The 18,426-nt window shown below is 48.8% G+C and overlaps 1 protein-coding gene across 2 annotated transcripts in view; it reads right to left on the minus strand.

The window, feature by feature from the left end:
- lcat (lecithin-cholesterol acyltransferase) overlaps positions 1-9,343 on the minus strand; it is a 29,127-nt gene extending 19,784 nt beyond the window's left edge. Inside the window, exon 1 of one of the 2 annotated variants that reach the window (XM_072518427.1) lies at positions 9,135-9,343. In XM_072518427.1, coding sequence (XP_072374528.1) covers positions 9,135-9,309 — 175 coding nt within the window. In that variant the 5' untranslated portion in view covers positions 9,310-9,343. Of the gene's footprint in view, positions 1-7,320; positions 7,457-9,134 lie in introns of those variants that run through there. The other variant, XM_072518428.1, reaches the window with a different exon arrangement.
- Positions 9,344-18,426: the final 9,083 nt, after the last annotated feature.

An 18,426-nucleotide genomic window follows, 5' to 3' on the forward strand; every position in this document is an offset into this window, starting at 1 on the left:
ATTTTAAAATAAAATAGAAAAAGGGCAGCACGTGGCGCAGTGGTTAGCACTGGGACTGTGGCGCTGAGGACCCGGGTTCGAATCCCATCCTGGGTCCTGTCCGTGTGGAGTTTGCACATTCTCCCCATATCTGCATGGGTTTCACCCCCACAACCCAAAGATGTGCAGGTTAGGTGGATTGACCACGCTAAATTGCCCCTTAATTGGAAAAAAAAAATAATTGGGTACTCTAAATATATAATTTTTAAAAAATAGAAAAAGGAACATAGCCAGTTAAAATGGCTAACTCCCGAGTTAAAATGGCTAACTCCCGATTTAAAATGGCGAACGGCAAAGGCTGATGGGAAAGTCAGCCAATAGGACACAAACAAGCAGCTACGGGTTGAGTGTGTATTTACCTCTGGAAAGGCCAGACAAGATCGATACCGGCAACCATCAGCATAACAAAACACCAGCCATCTGCATATTAATGAGTAATCCCCGGGAACAATGAGCAACATTTAGATACATAAAGCCAACCCAGACTCGTCGGTGCCAGCAGAAGCCTACACAAAGGGAGGTGAACGACCACCTCAAGACCGCCCATCAATCAGGGAACCGCTCCAGCATTGGAGAAAATCGAACCAAGTGATTGGGACAAAGTCCAATCACTTGGAACCAGGTACAGGGTTCGCCCCGAAAGGCGGGAAGCCCCTGGGGACTATAAGAATCAAGCCCAAGTTCAAATCTGCCCTCTGCTTCTCTTCTTGACCGGGTCACTCAGCAACGCGAACCAACCCTTGACAGTGACCGGTCCAGCCATCGCTGAAATCGAGTAAGTCGTACTTCAACACTCGCTACGAGATAGGCGCTCCTAGCTACCAATCTGTACCAACTTCGAATCCCGCAGGCTCAGAACCCGAACGAAAGGCCATTCGTTTCCCTGACCTGGTGGGCCAGTTCCGAGTTAAGTATTGGCCTGTTAGTCGTAGAAGTAGCTTAGACGTAGAATTTATGCATGAGTAGTGATTACATGAGTAGAGAGTAGCACACTAAATCAATGTGCTTTGATTTAAATCTTACTAAGCGGTGTATTGGATTATTGATCATTACTCGGACTTGAACCACGTGGCAGTATCAGAAAGATACCTGGTGACTCAAGAGCAAAGGAGATAAAACAGAGCAATTAAACTAAGGCAAAAGTTAGCAACAGGAGGCTAAATACATAATGTCAGAAATATGTTCCCGTTAATAACTAAGATGATGGCATGGGACCCAAAGGGAAATCTTCACGGAAGCAGAGGACATTTAATTGTTGAATCCCTCACTATCAACATCCTGGGAGTTACCATAGACCAGAAATTGAACTAGACTACTCATATAAATACTGTGGCTACAAGAGCAGGTCCAAGGTTGGGAATCCTGTGGTGAGTAATTCACCTCCTGACCCTAAATCCTGTCCACCGCTAGAAGGCACATGTCAGACATGCGATTGAATACTCCCCACTTATCTGGATGAGTGCAGTTAAAAACAACACTTGAGAAGCTCAGTACCATCCAGGAAAGCAGCCTGCTTTATTGGAACACCATCAACTACCATAAACTTTCACTCCCTCCACCACCTGCACACTGGTACAAGTTCACTGCAGCAACATGCCAAGCTCCCTATGTCAGCATCTTCCAAAGCTGCAAACTCTACCACCTGGAAGGATCAAGGGCAGCAGGTGCATGGGAACACCACCACTGGTCAGTTCCCCTCCCAGCCATACACCATCCTGACTTGGAACTATTATCGTGGTTTCTTCAATGTCGCTGGGTCAAAATCCTGGAATTTCCTGAGAGCGCTGTGGACTGCAGAGATTCTAAAAGGCTCTCCAGCACCTTCTCAAGTACAATTAGAATTCCTACAGAATCCCTACAGTGCAGAAGGAGGCCATTCAGTCCATCGAGTCTGCACTGACCCTCTGAACGAGCACCCTACCTCGGCACACTCACCCGCCCTATCCCCGTAACCCCACCTAACCTGTACAACTTTGGACACTACGGGGCAACTTTAGCATGGCCAATCCACCTAACTTGCACATCTTTGGACTGTGGGAGGTAAACGGAGCACCCGGAAGAAACCCATGTAGATACGGGGAGAAATTGAACCTGGGTCCCCTGGCGCTGTGAAGCAGCAGTGGCACCGTGCAGCCCAGGATGCCCAATAAAGGCTGGCCTTATTAGCATCACCCACATACCAGGAAAATTATTGAAAAACATCTGCCTTCACAAAGGTGGTAGATAATGTGGTGGGGTTACTAAAAGAGCAGAGGAAAGTTACAATATTTACAGGATAGCAATAGATAGTGAAGTGGGATATCTTGTGGTGCAGTGGTAGTGTCCCTACCTCTGGGCCAGAAGCTCCAGGTTCAAGTTCCATTTCAGGTCTTGATGGCCATGGAAAGCGCATTCATAACATGGACAAACAGGTTGATTGCCTAGCCCATAAATCTTTCCAATATGTCTGACAGCAGGTAATAAGAGTGGGAGAGCTTCCTGATCAACCACACCGCAGAAACCCACAGCAAACCATTGCAGTACTTTGTCAAGCATAATCATGGGCCAATCCAATGGAAATGCATGGTTGCCGTTGCCCTCTTTGGGCATGGTACCTGAAGGAAGGAATAAATAGAGAAGATTGTTTTGAATCTCCGGATATTGACCCACTCACTGGAGGGAATAGTTTTTCTTTAGCTACTCTCTTGAAACCTTACCATCTTAGAAACCTCTAACAGGTCACCTTTTAATCTTCTCTAACTCACTGAAAACAATGAAAATGATTGGCCTTACTGAAAGTTGGTCAGTCACTTGGCCTAGAAGGAATGCATCCTCAGTTACTGAAAGAAACAAAGGTAGGAATCACAGAGGCATTGGCCATAATCTTTCAACCCTCATTGAGTACATGTGTAATGCAGGAGGACTGAAGGGCTGCTAATAATGTTCCATTACTCAACAAAGGAAATAAGGGGCTGGATTCACCATTGTGAGTCCGCCCTGCTCCCGCTGTTAGCGAGGACAGAGAATTTAGCTGTGCCATTCGCTGGTGGCGGGATTCTCTACTCACACTGCTGTCAATGGGAACTCCCATCGAAGCCACCCCATGCTTCCGGGAAACCTACGGGCAGAGGAGCGCTGCCAGTGGGACCCGAGAATCCGGCCTCCAGAAAATGGCCAGAGAATTCCAGTCAAGAGATGAAACTGGAAATTACAGGTCAGTTCGGGAAATGATTGAATCCATTATCAGGGACAAAACAAACATTTTTTTTACAAAAGGTGTGAATTCATCAAGGAGAGCCAATATACTTGTTAAAGGTAAATTATGCCTGACTAACTTAGATACATTTTTTGCTGAGGTACCGGAGATGGTTGATCAAGGTAGTGTACTGGATATGGACTTCCAGAATGTATTTGACAAAGTACCCGCAGGAGGCTTATTAAGAAGATGGACGCCCATGGAATTAGCAGGAAAGTGGCAGTACAGATACAAAGTTGGTTCAGTGACAGGGAGGAAAGTGTGGTGGTGGGTGGATGTATTTGTTTTTTTCCAAATTGAGGAGATGTGCTTTGCAGCCCATTATTTTCTTCGCCATTTTTATAGATAGTCTGGACTGGATTGTGGGAGCAGCATTTTCGAGTTAGCACATGATTTGAAACTTGGCGACGTACTGTAGTAGACCATGAATAGGATAGATATAGGTTTCAGGATTACAGAGACAGGATGGTGAACAGGGCAGGAGCGTGGCAGACAGAGTTCAGTGCAGACAAGTGCGAAGTGATGAACTTTGGGAGGATCAATACTGAAAGGCAGTATATCATTAATGTCCTGACTGTGAGAAGTATAGATGAACAGAGATACTTAATTGTCCCGAGATACAAATCCCAAGAAGAAGTAAAGCAAACTGATAAGAAGATTTATAAAGTAATGGATTACTTGGGTATATAAATAGAGGAATAGAATAAAAAGCAGAGTGTGCTCGAACTTTAAAAATTCACTGGTTACTCAGCTAGAGTATTGTGGACAATTCTGGCACTCCACTCCAGAAAAGATGCATAGACCTCAAAAAGATGGAGAGGCGGTTGACCAGGATCTTCCCAGAGTTGAGAGACTTCCATTATGACAAGGGAACCGTTGCGGCAACCGAAGAGGAAAGAGTCGAATTGGACCCCTCCGGAAGGCCGCTGCCTTAGACTCGACATGTATGCTCAAGCCGTCAGGAGTCGTGTCAATGCCAGATTCATCAGTCGCATTCACAAGACAGCCCCGAACGTCACCCAAGCACAACGCAATGCCATCCGCGCTCTCAAGACCAACCACAGCATCGTCATCAAACCAGCAGACAAAGGGGGGGCCACTGTCGTACTGAACAGAACGGACTACTGCAAAGAAGTATACCGACAACTGAACAACCAAGAACACTACAGACAGTTACCCGCAGATCCGACAAAGGAACACATACGCCAACTTAACAGACTGATCAAGACCTTGGATCCAGATCTTCAGAGCACCCTACGTGCTCTCATCCCACGTACTCCCCGCATTGGAGATCTCTACTGCCTCCCTAAAATACATAAGGCCAACACACCAGGCCGCCCTATCGTTTCAGGCAATGGGACCCTGTGTGAGAACCTCTCTGGCTACATCGAGGGCATCTTGAAATCCATGGTACAAGGTACACCCAGCTTCTGTCGCGACACGACAGACTTCCTACAGAAACTCAGCACCCATGGACCAGTTGAACCAGGAACATTCCTCGTCACAATGGACGTCTCGGCACTCTACACCAGCATCCCCCATGACGACGGCATTGCTGCAACAGCCTCAGTACTCAACACCGACAACTGCCAATCTCCAGACGCAATTCTGCAACTCATCCGCTTCATTCTGGATCACAACGTCTTCACCTTCGACAACAAGTTCTTCATCCAGACGCACGGAACAGCCATGGGGACCAAATTCGCACCCCAATGCGCCAACATCTTCATGCACAAGTTTGAACAGGACCTACTCACCGCACAGGACCTTCAACCGATGTTATACACCAGATACATCGATGACATTTTTTTCCTTTGGACCCACGGCGAAGAATCACTGAAACGACTACACGATGACATTAATAAGTTCCATCCAACCATCAGACTCACCATGGACTACTCTCCAAAATCAGTTGCATTCTTGGACACACTCGTCTCCATCAAGGACAGTCACCTCAGCACTTCGCTTTACCGCAAACCCACGGATAACCTCATGATGCTCCACTTCTCCAGCTTCCACCCTAAACACATTAAAGAAGCCATCCCCTATGGACAAGCGCTCCGTATACACAGGATCTGCTCAGACGAGGAGGAGCGTAACAGACATCTACAGACGTTGAAAGATGCCCTCGTACGAACGGGATATGGCACTCGACTCATCGATCGACAGTTCCAACACGCCACAGCGAAAAACCGGACCGACCTCCTCAGAAGAGAAACATGGGACACAACCGACAGAATACCTTTCGTCGTCCAGTACTTCTCCGGAGCGGAGAAACTACGTCATCTTCTTCACAGCCTTCAACACGTCATTGATGACGATGAACATCTTGCCAAGGTCATCCCCACACCCCCACTACTTGCCTTCAAACAACCGCGCAACCTCAAACGAACCATTGTTTGCAGCAAACTACCCAGTCTTCAGAACAGTGACCACGACACCACACAACCCTGTCATGGCAATCTCTGCAAGACGTGCCAGATCATCGACATGGATACCACTATGACACGTGAGAACACCACCCACCAGGTACGCGGTACATACTCGTGCGACTCGGCCAACGTTGTCTACCTCATACGCTGCAGGAAAGGATGTCCCGAAGCGTGGTACATTGACGAGACCATGCAGACGCTGCGACAACGAATGAACGGACATCGCGCAACAATCACCAGGCAGGAATGTTCCCTTCCAGTCGGGAACACTTCAGCAGTCAAGGGCATTCAGCCTCTGATCTCCGGGTAAGCGTTCTCCAAGGCGGCCTTCAGGACCCGCGACAACGCAGAATCGCCGAGCAGAAACTTATAACCAAGTTCCGCACACATGAGTGCGGCCTCAACCGGGACCTGAGATTCATGTCGCATTACATTCATCCCCCACCATCTGGCCTGCAAAATCCTACCAACTGTCCTGGCTTGGTACAATTCACACCTCTTTAACCTGGGGTTACCCCATCTCTGGATCTGTAAAGATTTAATCACCTGCTAATGCTCGCATTCCTAGCATTGTTTGGCATCTTTGAATTTGTCTATATATGTGTTTCTGGAACAGACCTCTTCATTCACCTGAGGAAGGAGCAGCGCTCCGAAAGCTAGTGACATCGAAACAAACCTGTTGGACTTTAACCTGGTGTTGTAAGACTTCGTACTGTGGACAAGGGAAAAGGTTAGGACTGTTTTCATTGAGCCCGGGAATGATTGCGAGTTAAGTGATTAGTCGTTTCCAAGATGGGGGTTTTTGACAGAGACAAACATGTCCTGCCGGTGAGTGGGTCAATAACCAGAGATTATAGATTAAAAATTATTGGAAAGGGACCTAGAGAGATGTGGAGAAATGTTTTCATTCAAAGGCATCTGGTATGCTCGACCTGAAAATAGATGGTAGCCAATTCAAAGAAGTTGACCAGAAACGTATGGATAAGAAACTTAGAGGGTTACACACAACAAGCAGGGGTAGAGTCATAGAGTTTTACAGCACAGAAAGAAGCCTTTCGGCCCATTGTCTCTGTGCTGGCCATCAAACACCTATCTATTCTGACCTCCCTTTCCAGCACTTGGTCCATAGTCTTGTATGCCATGGCATTTCAAGTGCTCATGTAAATGCTTCTTAAATGTTGCGAGGCTTCTCACCTCTACCACCCTTTCAGGCAGTGAGTTCCAGATTCCCACCACCCTCTGTTCTTCCTCACATCCCCTCTAAATCTCCTGTCCATTACCTTACAAAATGTGGCAGTAAGCACAACTGCACTTTCCAATAGTCAGGGCAGGCATAATGAGGTCAAATTACTTTCTTCCATATGTTACTATGAATCTATCTGTCCACTAGATGGTGTGTAGGGCTCTTGGTGTCTATGGCACTAATCCAGGTCACCATCTGGACTTATGCTGCATACACTGTCCCCAATACAGATGCAGTGGATAACAACAGATCTTAAGGCAGTTTCCAAGCTAACTTGCTGAACTGCTGCCCCCAAAGCTGCACTTTGATACCAAACAAAGCAACCACCATCAGATTCAATTCACTCCGAAACGCATCCACTTGGTGTTCACCGCGTTCAGGTCTTGCACTGCTCCATCGATTCATCAAACGTTTCTTTTCCTGTTTCCACCAATTTCTGGCCACTCAAAAAATTGCAGCAGTCAGTTTCTGCTTTTGGCATTGTGTTGGGGAACATATTGCCTCCCGCAGTAGCCACTTCCTACTCGGTAACCACTTTGCCCTCCATGGAACAGGAGAACCTCCAAGAGCTGAGAACGGGTCCTGTCCACTGGAATAACCAACAAGGACATGAACTTTGATCTGGCATTCCTTTTCAAAACAACATTCAGGTTTGCTGCAAACATGACGTGATGTTGGTACAAAGGTAACAAAAATGACCATGATCTTTGATGCTCTATTGGCTGATATTCTTGTAACACTAGCAGGATATTGGAAGGCAGGCTGTGCGAGGTTATAATCGGTGCTTTCACTCATTATATACCCAAATCAAAGACAGATGCTGATCAACCTGGTGCCTTAAAGGGACTCAGCAGCAGGTAACTTAAAAATAAAATGTGCACAGGATAAAACACCACTTCAACCAAATCCAAATTGTCCAAAATCTAAATACACTGCACATTCCAACTCTAAAGCTGCATTGGCTACACACTGATGAAAATAATTTCTTGTTTTCTTTCCTCCAACCACATTGTTAAATATTACACAGATGAGCATTTCAAAAGCAGGACAAACAACCTGAGATTGCCTTACAATGGGGCTGCTGCAACTCAACTCAATAATCCAACAGATTTAATTTTGGTAATCAGTTCCGTATAGACAGCATGGTTTATCAAACAGGAGTATGGGGAAAGGTCTCACTCATCAGGTATAGGTGCTGCATAGTCCTGCCTCATTCGTCCAGTCTTACACAGAGACAGGAGGAGCTTGGGACTTCCCCTCTCAGAGTGATTGGATGTCTCCTGGCACAATATGTAGGTACCAGTGCTGTGCCTCCATTGGATATAGGTCACCGCCTCAATTATTCAGATGAACCTGTCCTTGCAATTTGAGATGGGAACTCGAGAATGTTAAAATGCAGAGTGGGAATCCTGCTCTGCTGCACTTTATCCTCACAAGGATTTGGTGGAATTTCCTTGGTCAAATATTTTATAGCTGACATCTGTCTGTCTTGTGAGGCGATGGATTGCATCCAGGGTGTGCTGTATTGATCATTGTCTGTTGTGGCTGTAGAGATTGATTCATGAGTGGCAGTTCCTTCTGCAGCTGAATAGCGTTGACACAAAGTGATGTCTTTTCCTTCCGGCAGGGTCTTGTTTCCGCCATCTGGTCATTTCTTTTGCCCCCTGCTTTTTTAACGTCCTTTTCTCCTGCCAATTCTAATTCCAAGTAATTTAATTCATTCTATATTGCCATCCAAATAAACTGCGGGCACAACTCAGCGGCTTCTCGCGAGATTTGCGAATTGCCTCGGGAGAGTTAACGAAATCTCGTGAGACGCCGCGATCTAGATTTCGTCCTAACTGGGCGTGATCTAGATCTGCCTATTTAAATGAGCCATTAGGCCCATTTAAATGTGCATTTGCCGGATTCTTCAGGTGCTCAGGACCTAACAGCCGCACCTCGGAGACCTTGCCAATGCGCTGCTTAGTACTGGTTTCCACAAGCATGGACCTATTTTTAGATTTACAGTTTTCGCTTTCTGAACATCAGGAGGTGTCGATACAGTCTAGCGCCAACCGCACCCCCCCCCCCAACAAAAAATCAGTACAATTGACCGCCACCACTTGCCCCCACCATTGCAACTCACTGCCGCCGCCAGCCCGACCACCCCCGCCACACCACGGCACTCACGTGATTTGCTTACCAACGATCAGGGGCGGGAGTTCGCTGTGCTTTAAGTTTACATCTTCAGGGCCTATCGGTGGAAACAAAACATTGAGAAGCCAAATTGCCTTTAGAGATTCAGGTGCTGACGGCTGGATAGAGATGGCCACCAAGATCAGGGAGAGAGCAAGACTCAGTGGAGGGAGATCTCTCATTTTTCACTGCTCTCTCTCTCTCTCTGTCTGAGATGATCTCAGTGCGAACTAGCAAAGCTTTCAAGGTCCTGACTCTAGCAAGTCAGATAGCTCAGGCTGAGTAAATACTCAATGGGCTGATACCCAGTCTTCTGCCAATAATGGATTTCAACTCTAATCTCAGACAGAGCAGCTCTGCAAATGGTGAAGGACACAAAAAAAACAAGAACTTCCCGATTAATGAGTGCTGGAATTCTGGAAGAAGAAAATAGTTTTCCTGCTTGTGTACTGCAGCATTTTCCTTTATTGACTTAGTTTTGTACAATGACTTTCATAAACACAGGGGGCTGGATTCTCCGGTTCTGAGACTAAAGTGTTGATTCCAGGGAAGGATTAGGGATCGTCTACGACAGCACCTGGATTGATTCAGCGAGCGTTAACGGTCTAGCACTGTCGCCATGTGGAACACGATCGATTCCAATGTGAAACGATGCGGGATTCGCCGGGTTCAGGATCAACACTCAGGAGGCTGACAAGCTGCAGCCACATATACACACTTCACTCCCCACACACACTGTGATGAACGGTTACTGTATTACTGTACCCTTATCATCATGTAAGGTGATGTCCCCTTTAAGACCGGGCTTGGAACCCTGGGGGACTCCGCCTCCGGCTCCGCCCACCTGGGAGTCGTATATAAGGGCCGCCTTGTAGGGGGCACCCAGTAAGCACCCGTCTCGGCATCAGGCTAGTTCTTAGCTTATTAAAGCCTTCTTTACCGTTTTACTCTCTAGCGTTGTTATTGAGGATACAACACACACCATCCCAGCCAACAAGATGGCAGCAAGAAGAGTAGCACCCAGTTTCAAGGACGCCGAATTTGAGACCCTGCTGGATGCCATGGTGGGGAGGTGGCGACCCTGTTCCCCGAGGTGGGAAGGAGGCTGCCAGCCATCGCTGTTCGCCGAGCCTGGATGCAGGTCATCAACTCCGTAGGCAATATCGTGAGACTGGCCGGCAGTCCTGGAAAAACTGTACAATTCCTCAGGGTGACCAGCGTGAGTAGGCAGCACTGTGTCGCTAGCACCAACCCCAATCCCACACACCTGTAAACCCCCGCACCTGGAGGGCGGCGGAACCCGCACTCTGCACCACATGCCGGCAGCCATACCCTGGCCACTGAGACCACCAGCTACCCACCCCCAGACTGTATGAGTCGGACAGTCTATCACTGTGCGTTTTCTATTTCCTCCCCCCCACCAGGAGAAGGCCACTCACCATCACCGAGAGAGGGAGAAGATTGGAGGGAGACTCTCAGACCTGTGGCCCCTTGCTACAGAGGGCAGTGTATGTGGTCGGTAGGCCCGAAGAAAGGGCAGTCGCCAAGGAAGGAAGTGAGACCCCGCAGAGTTGCGGTTTCTCATGGCACGTGTGTCACCCCCCCCCCCCCCCCAACCAGCACACCCACCACCACCCCCACACCCGTCTCCACCACCAGCCCCCTCTCTACCACCAACCCCCCTCCCCACATGCCCCCAGGAGCTGCTGCTGGTGACACGGGCTCTTCTGGTGTCACCCACCCCAGACCTCAACCACGACAACAACCCCAGGTTGCCAACAGCTACAACGAGGACACGACGGGAGCCCTCGACCCACATCCCATGATCCCTGGAGTTGGAGTCCAGGGAAGACACCGACTTTCTGTCACAGCTGTCTCCAACACTCACCTGGGAACTTTAGTGAAGAGGCTCCTGGGAAACTATCTGGTGCACACTATACACGTGCTGCAGTACCTCAGGTAGAGGTAGGAACCCCTGAGAGGGCGGACAGTCGGAGGGCAGGCCCCAGGAGCTAGCTGCCATCCAGAGGGGTTTCGGGCTTCTGGAATGTACGGGCCCATCGATTGTGGAGAGCCAGGGAATACATAAGGGGTTGACGACAAGCATCCAGCACCTGCAGGTGCAATTGGAGGAGTGCAACCGCGTGCAGGAGCAGGATGTGGTGCCAACCATGCGTGCCACCCAGGCCAACACTGCACAGGTGGCGTTTGCGACCTTGGTGGCGAAGGTTTCGGCCATGGGTCAAGATGTCCAAGGCCTGGGGTAATCTGTGCAGACGGCGGTCGAGGCTCAGGATAGGGCTGTCCTATCACAGGCAGCCATGTACCAGAGCAACCTGGACATTGCAGCAGTGCTTCAGTGCGTGGCCCAGTCACAGCGGGTCATAGCTGAGAGCGCGGTGACATTGCCCAGGCGCTGCCTGACATGGCATAGACACAGAGGGAGGTGGCCCAGTCATTGGCTAATGTGGCACAGACCCAGAAGGTGGTGGCACAGTTGCAGCGTGATGTGGCGCAGTCCCAGAGGGAGGTGGTCCACTTCATGTGCTCCATGGCCGTGAGAATGGAGACCCTAGTCGAGATGAGAGCGGGCCTCCAGAACTGGTAGTGCTAGGTGGTGGGGAGCCTCAGGGGTTAGCTCCACGTGCACCCCTACCCCATGGAGTAGCCCGGGAGCCACTGGAACCCAGAAGAAGGAGGAAATGATGTGGTCGATGCCTCGGATCCCCCCCCCACCCCTCCTATCGCTGTTGCATCACATGGGCAGCGGGCAGAACAGGGTGGCACCATGCCAACTGGGACACCTGATCAGCAGTTGGGCCCATCCAGGCCTGGGCGCCCCAAAAGACAGCCGCCAATGAGGACATGGGATGTGGGCATCACTGCCTGGGCCAGCATTTATTGCCCATTCCTGAGAGCATTTAAGAGTCAACCCATTACTGTGGGTCTGGTATGCTCGGTCCACATTGAAATGCATGTATTGTGCCGAACGGGTATATAGGGCCTCCATGATGGCATAGGTGCATCTCTGCACTGAGCTCTGTGAAATCCCGGACATGTCACAACTTGGCGCCTGGAAGGACCCCATGGTGTAGACGTTTAGCGAAATCATCACCTTGACGGCCACCAGGAGTGGGTGTCCTCCCCCATTACCCCATGGTGCCAGGTGCTTCGCACTGTACGTTGCTCAGCTGGAGTCTTCGACAGCATGCCCAGTCCGGCAGGTCCTCAAATGACAGGCACTGCAGGTACATATGAGGCCGCATCCTTCCCACCTCCTCCTCCCCCTGTTAGGTGGCCGGCACTCCATCCTCACTGGCTGGCTCCTGTTGCTCTGGGGAAGGTTCCACTGTTGCAGCGTCCTCCTCCTTGAGCAGCTCCATATCTTCCAGCCACAATGCATCCCCCAGGGCTGTGGCGACTAGCAGGAAGGCCACCATTGCTGGTTGTATTCCAATATCCATTGTTGACAGGAGGTGAAAGGCCGAGATGTTAGCATGATGCATACTGCCCTGCCCAACCAGGTCCAACAGGCTACATGGTGGCCCCGGTGGGCACTGCGGATACTGCCCCCACATGTTCCCCACCCCCCCTTCCACCATCTCTGCACCACTGGCCCTGTTGGTGCCCAGCATTGTGGGGCCTCCGGCCTTGGCGTCCGTTCCTGCTGCCAGGGATACCGTCAGCAAGTGCCCGTCTATCGGAGCTACTATGGGCGTTAACCTTGGGTGGGCTGCGTGCTGCCCCACTGGTGGATGGTGGCCGGTTTGAGGGGGGATGGTATGGCGGAGGTTGGGGGCTGGGTGCAGGAGGTGGGAGGTGGAATTCAGGGGCGGTAGGATGATGGGTGGGGGCTGGGGTGCGGGGGGTGGCAGGTGTGGTGATATGCCTATGGGCTATATCATAATTGAATGGTGTATGATCTCCAACCAACAGGCGGCTGTACAGACACACCATGCGGTCTCTAAACCAAGGTCATGTGACCTGTGACTCCGATATAAAGGGAGACATATCCGGCCATCTTCAGAAGAATATTGAGAGGGTAATAAGACATAAATTTGTATGATCAGTTCCAGTGCAAGTTCCAGAGGAGGAGTTAGCAGACTCCATGATAACATGCTTTGTATCAGATTGCTATCTTACCACACGAGACTCAATAAAAGATTCTGATTTGGATAAGTCGAAATGTTTGGTGAGTTCCTTCGTGAAGTACAAAGGACCAAACACACCAAGGTACCACTAGTGCTGAAGATTTAAAGATAGCGACGGCAGTGACAATGTCAGGCATTCGGCTTGAAGACCTGTTTGGTGAACTGCAACCTGTATAATTTGTTTGTGTTTGATAATGAGGAGGATCACAAGAATTTTGATGAAGTGATGAAGAACTTCGATAAGCATTGTTCCCATAAGAAGAATGAAACGTTTGAGCGCTATATGCTCCGTACGCGTACCCAGAGACCTGGTGAATTATTTGACAGTTTTGTCACGGACTTGAGGCTGAATGCCGAGTCTTGCAACCTCAGTGACCTGAAATCTTCGCTAATCCTCGACCAAATTGTCTTTGGTTTACTGGACGATAGGCTTTGTGTGATATTATTGCGGGAGGAAGATTTGGTGTTGGGAAAGGCAGAGAAGGTTTGCCAGGCGAGCGAGATAACAACACAAATAGACACACACTCTGCTCAAAAAGAATTGGCACCAACATTGAAAAATAAGGCAGCGTCGTTAGTGCTATGACGCACATCATGAAGAAATGTACTCTCAGTGCAGGTGGCCATTTTAAGCGGCCGGCAGGAGCCGCCACTGCCATCTTGTGCCACAAATGTGGCATCGACATGCCCCGCGGCAATGTCTGGCCTATGGAAAAGTTTGTTCTAGGTACGGAAGTGTTGGGCACTTTGCAAAACAATGTTTTTCGTCAATCGCATCATGGCGAGAAACCAGAAGACTCTCAGAAACAAAAATGAAAACAAAATCGTAACAAAGAATTAAGATAATAAGAACACTTTGAAAACCTTTATGTCAAATTGAAGGTAATGTTGAATGATGCTTTCATTCATTGTGACTTTGACCTTAAAGCGACAGCCAATCTCATGAGTCAACATGCTTTACAAAAGCTAAACGTGCAGCGGGACTTTGCAGATCGGCAAGGGCAATTCCTTCATTTTCCATCTTAAGTGACTCCTTATGCTCAAGCTACACCCCATGGTTCTAGATTTTCTCTCAAAAGGAAACAAGTTCTCCGGTGTAATTTAGCGGACTTAACACTAAGTCCGCTGTCTGGTGCATTTGCTGGGTTATTTCTTGATGGCTGCAGCACAGAGAAACACTCCGCTATTCAACAGCACTTTGGTGGGTTTTCGCCTTGGGGAGGTTTGCTCACCTAAGGCCGCACTTAGAGTGAGGAATAACAGTTCACAGAAAGGGACGCCATTTTGATCGGCAGCCCCAATCTTTCACCCCCTCAGTTGGCACTGCTAGGAATACAGGCTGGAAGTGCCAAGCTGCCCAGGTGCCGGGAGAGTGGCAGAGTACCACCCTGCCCTGTCCCTGACCACCCGGGTATCTCTAATGGCCTGAGTGACCCCCCCACTCCCAGGTGCCATTACACCTAATCCACGTTTAAGTGGACCAGTACAAAACGGTGCCCTGGTGAGGTCTTGCAAGGGCGGCCATTGACCCCCAGGCGCCGGGTGAATCCGGTATTTTAATGAGCCTTAAATATGCAGATCTCAAACTCGCCATGTGAGGGCAAGACCCAGATCACAACAGGCAGAGCAAATTGGATGACTCGTGATCGATCCGATGGAACCCGATTGGAGCTCTCAGGCGATTCACCCATTGTGCCTAGATCCCTGGCGGGCACAACGGTGTCACTGAATTGCCCCTCCTTCAGCCTCCACCCTGTCAAGCCCACTGCAGAGTCTTATATGTTTTAATAAGATCACCTCTCTTCCTTCTAATCTCCAATGAATAAAGGCTCAACTTTTCCTCAAAAGACTACCTCTTCATCCCAGGGTTGAACCTAGTGAACTGTCTCTGAACTGCCTCCAATGCAAGTATATCGCCCCTTAAATAAGGAGTGTGAAACTCTACTCTAGGTGTGACCTCCTTTGTGCCATGTACAATTAAGGTAAGACTTGTCTACTTTTATATTCTATCCCTCTTGTAATGAAGGTCAATATTGCATATACCTTTCTTTTTTTAAAATAAATTTAGAGTACCCAATTATTTTTTTCCAATTAAGGGGCAATTTAGCGTGGCCAATCCACCTACCTTGCACATCTTTGGGTTGTGGGGGTGAAACCCACGCAAACACGGGGAGAATGTTCAACTCCACACGGACAGTGACCCAGAGCCGGGATCAAACCTGGGACCTCGGCGCCATGAGACCTCTTCACCACCGTGCTGCCCTGCATATATCTTCCTAATTACTATTGTACCTGCAGTGTAGCATTTGTGGTTAATGCACGGAACCCGATTCCCTCTGTACTGTAGCATTCTGAAACCTCTCGCCAATTAAATTATATTCTGAATTTCTGTTCTTCCTAGCACATTTTTCCATATTATATTCCATCTGCCAAAGCTTTGGCCACTTGCTTAATCTGTCTATATCTTTTTTGCAGGTTTTGGAACGGGATTTTTGTTCTGGGATACAATCCCACTATCAGGATGAAATGCTGATTGGGAACTAATAAATTCCAGGAGTGGAGATGGGCTTTAGAGTGGTTTCACAGGTCGGCGCAACATCGAGGGCCGAAGGGCCTGTACTGCGCTGTAATGTTCTATGTTCTAAGTTACTCCAAGGGAGATTCTTCAGGAGGTGGCCAATTAGGAGGCTGTCTCCAAGTAACCTGTCCAATTAAGGACATTGGGCAGACTCCATTGCCAGAAGATCCAGTTGGAGCAGTTGACCAGATGAGGCAGGAGCTACCGATTTAACGATGAATGAGAGGATTTACAAGATGGAGACACCCTCTGAAGACATTAAACAAAGTTTAAAACCAAAATGTGACCATACCTGTCAGACCTTCAATGTGGCATGGGAACCCTAGCATCTGTGGTTCCCCTGGTTTCTGCAGTGATGGAACAGGGTAATTAAGCGAGGCATTGCGAGGGCAGCATGGTGGTGCAGTGGATAGCACTGCTGCCTCAGGGCACTGAGGTCCCAGGTTCGATCCCAGCTCTGGGTCACTGTCCGTGTGGAGTTTGCACATTCTCCTACCTTTCTTGGTATCACCAGAAAATTTGGTTACAATGCACTTCATCCAAGACATCCTTATTCTCTGTTTCCTGTAAGTCAATCCTTTGTCCGTGCTATCATATTACCTCCAACACTATGAACTCTTATCTTGTACATTGACCTTTTTTATGACACTTTATTGAATGCCTTTTTGAGATACAGGAAGAATCACAGTCTTTTCTCTTCATTTCCCCATTCTTTCTCACACATTGCTCTGCAGTCACCAAAATTGGCTACATGACCATGTGATTAGCTTGGTGGTGTCAACTTCCATTGGCCCTCTGTCATTGGCCTCTGCCTTTACTTGGGACAATCAGCACACCCTCTGACTATTAATTGGCCAAACCTTCCAAAATCATGTTGGCTGACATGGTGCATTGTCAGAACAAAGATTTGATCCCAGTATAATAATAATAATATAATAATCGCTTATTGTCACAAGTAGGCTTCAATGAAGTTACTGTCAAAATCCCCTAGTTGCCACAGTCCGGCACCTGTTCGGGGAGGCCGGTACGGGAATTGAATGAAATGAAAATGAAAATCGCTTATTGTCACGAGTAGCCTTCAATGGAGTTACTGTGAAAAGCCCCTAGTCGCCACATTCCGGCGCCTGTTCGGGGAGGCTGGTACGGGAACCCGTACTGCTGGCCTTGTTCTGCATTACAAGCCAGCTGTTTAGCCCACTGTGCTAAACCAGCCCCTTATTGCCAATATTAGGGACATGGGGTCAATATTGGGGCGATACAGTGGGTAGCACTGCTCCCTCACAGCGCCCAGGACCCTTGTTCAATTCTGGCCTTGGGTCACTGTCTGTGAGGAGCTTGCACTTTCTCCCCATGTCTGTGTGGGTTTCCTCCGGGTGATCTGGTTTCCTCCCACAGTCCTAAGATGTGCAGGTTAGGTGGATTGGCCATAGTAAATTGTCCCTTAGTGCCCATTAGTGTCCAAAGGTTAGGTGGGGTTATGGGGTTGCAGAGATGGCGGGGGGGGGGGGGGGGGGGTGGCCTGGGCCTGAGCCTGAGTCGCCTTCTGCCCTGTAGTGATACTATGATTCTATGACCCTGGAAGGAAATTTCTGCCCTCCAGTATCATTCAATTTCTCCGCTCTGCTCCCCCACCCTTTCCCATCAATTAATGCTCGATAACCTACACTTTCCCCTAGATTGCTGGAAGGTCAATGCTCCATTGACTACTGTCCCTTCTGCTGGCACTATTGGAGAGACACCAGGATCTTTCAGGACTGAAATCGATTGATGCTTGTTAGATAAAGTTAACGAGGGTGCAAAGGTCCACAGAGCAGCAAACAGAGCCTCTGAAAAAGTCGCCTCTGGTATTGCAGCACTCACTGCTGGTGCACTTCGAATTGGGGCTCAAATCTCTGGACTGGCACATGAACCCACAACACTAAGACTCAGGGGTGGGAATGATACCCACTGAGCCATGGTTGACACTGTAAAAATTCTTTCTGACGTAGATACACATCAAATATTAAATCTGTGTCATCTTTAATGAATAGCTCCGAAAGCTAGTGACATCGAAACAAGCCTGTTGGACTTTAACCTGGTGTTGTAAGACTTCGTACAGTGCTCACCCCAGTCCAACGCCGGCATCTCCACATCATCTTTAATGAAGTTAACACTTTGGTCTGAATCCATTTCACACCAGCTGCCACTAAACCACGACTCCGAGGAACATCTTTGAATATTTCACAGGAAAAGACTTTGAAGTGTGGTCAACGTGATTCTGTGGGCAAATTCCCCAGGCCATCTGCCATCCACTAGCAGCAGTGAGGTAAAAATGCCCAGTTACTGTCTGCTTTTTGCTGGTGGTGTCATTTGAGGCGGGTGGGGGTGGAATGTTACCCAGGATACAGGAGGGCTCCCATGGGATCATTAACATCTATCTGAAAGACAGGTATCGGAATTCCCTCCAGGATTTTTGACAATCCTCTGTCAAAAGACATGGGCCAAAGAGGAATATTCTCTGAGAAACCTGTGGGCCAACACCTCCGGCAATGCAGCACTCCCTCAGTATTGTTTCAGAGTTTCAGCCGAGA

Source organism: Scyliorhinus torazame, chromosome 10, assembly GCF_047496885.1.
Source record: "Scyliorhinus torazame isolate Kashiwa2021f chromosome 10, sScyTor2.1, whole genome shotgun sequence".
NCBI classification, from domain to species: Eukaryota; Metazoa; Chordata; class Chondrichthyes; order Carcharhiniformes; family Scyliorhinidae; genus Scyliorhinus; species Scyliorhinus torazame.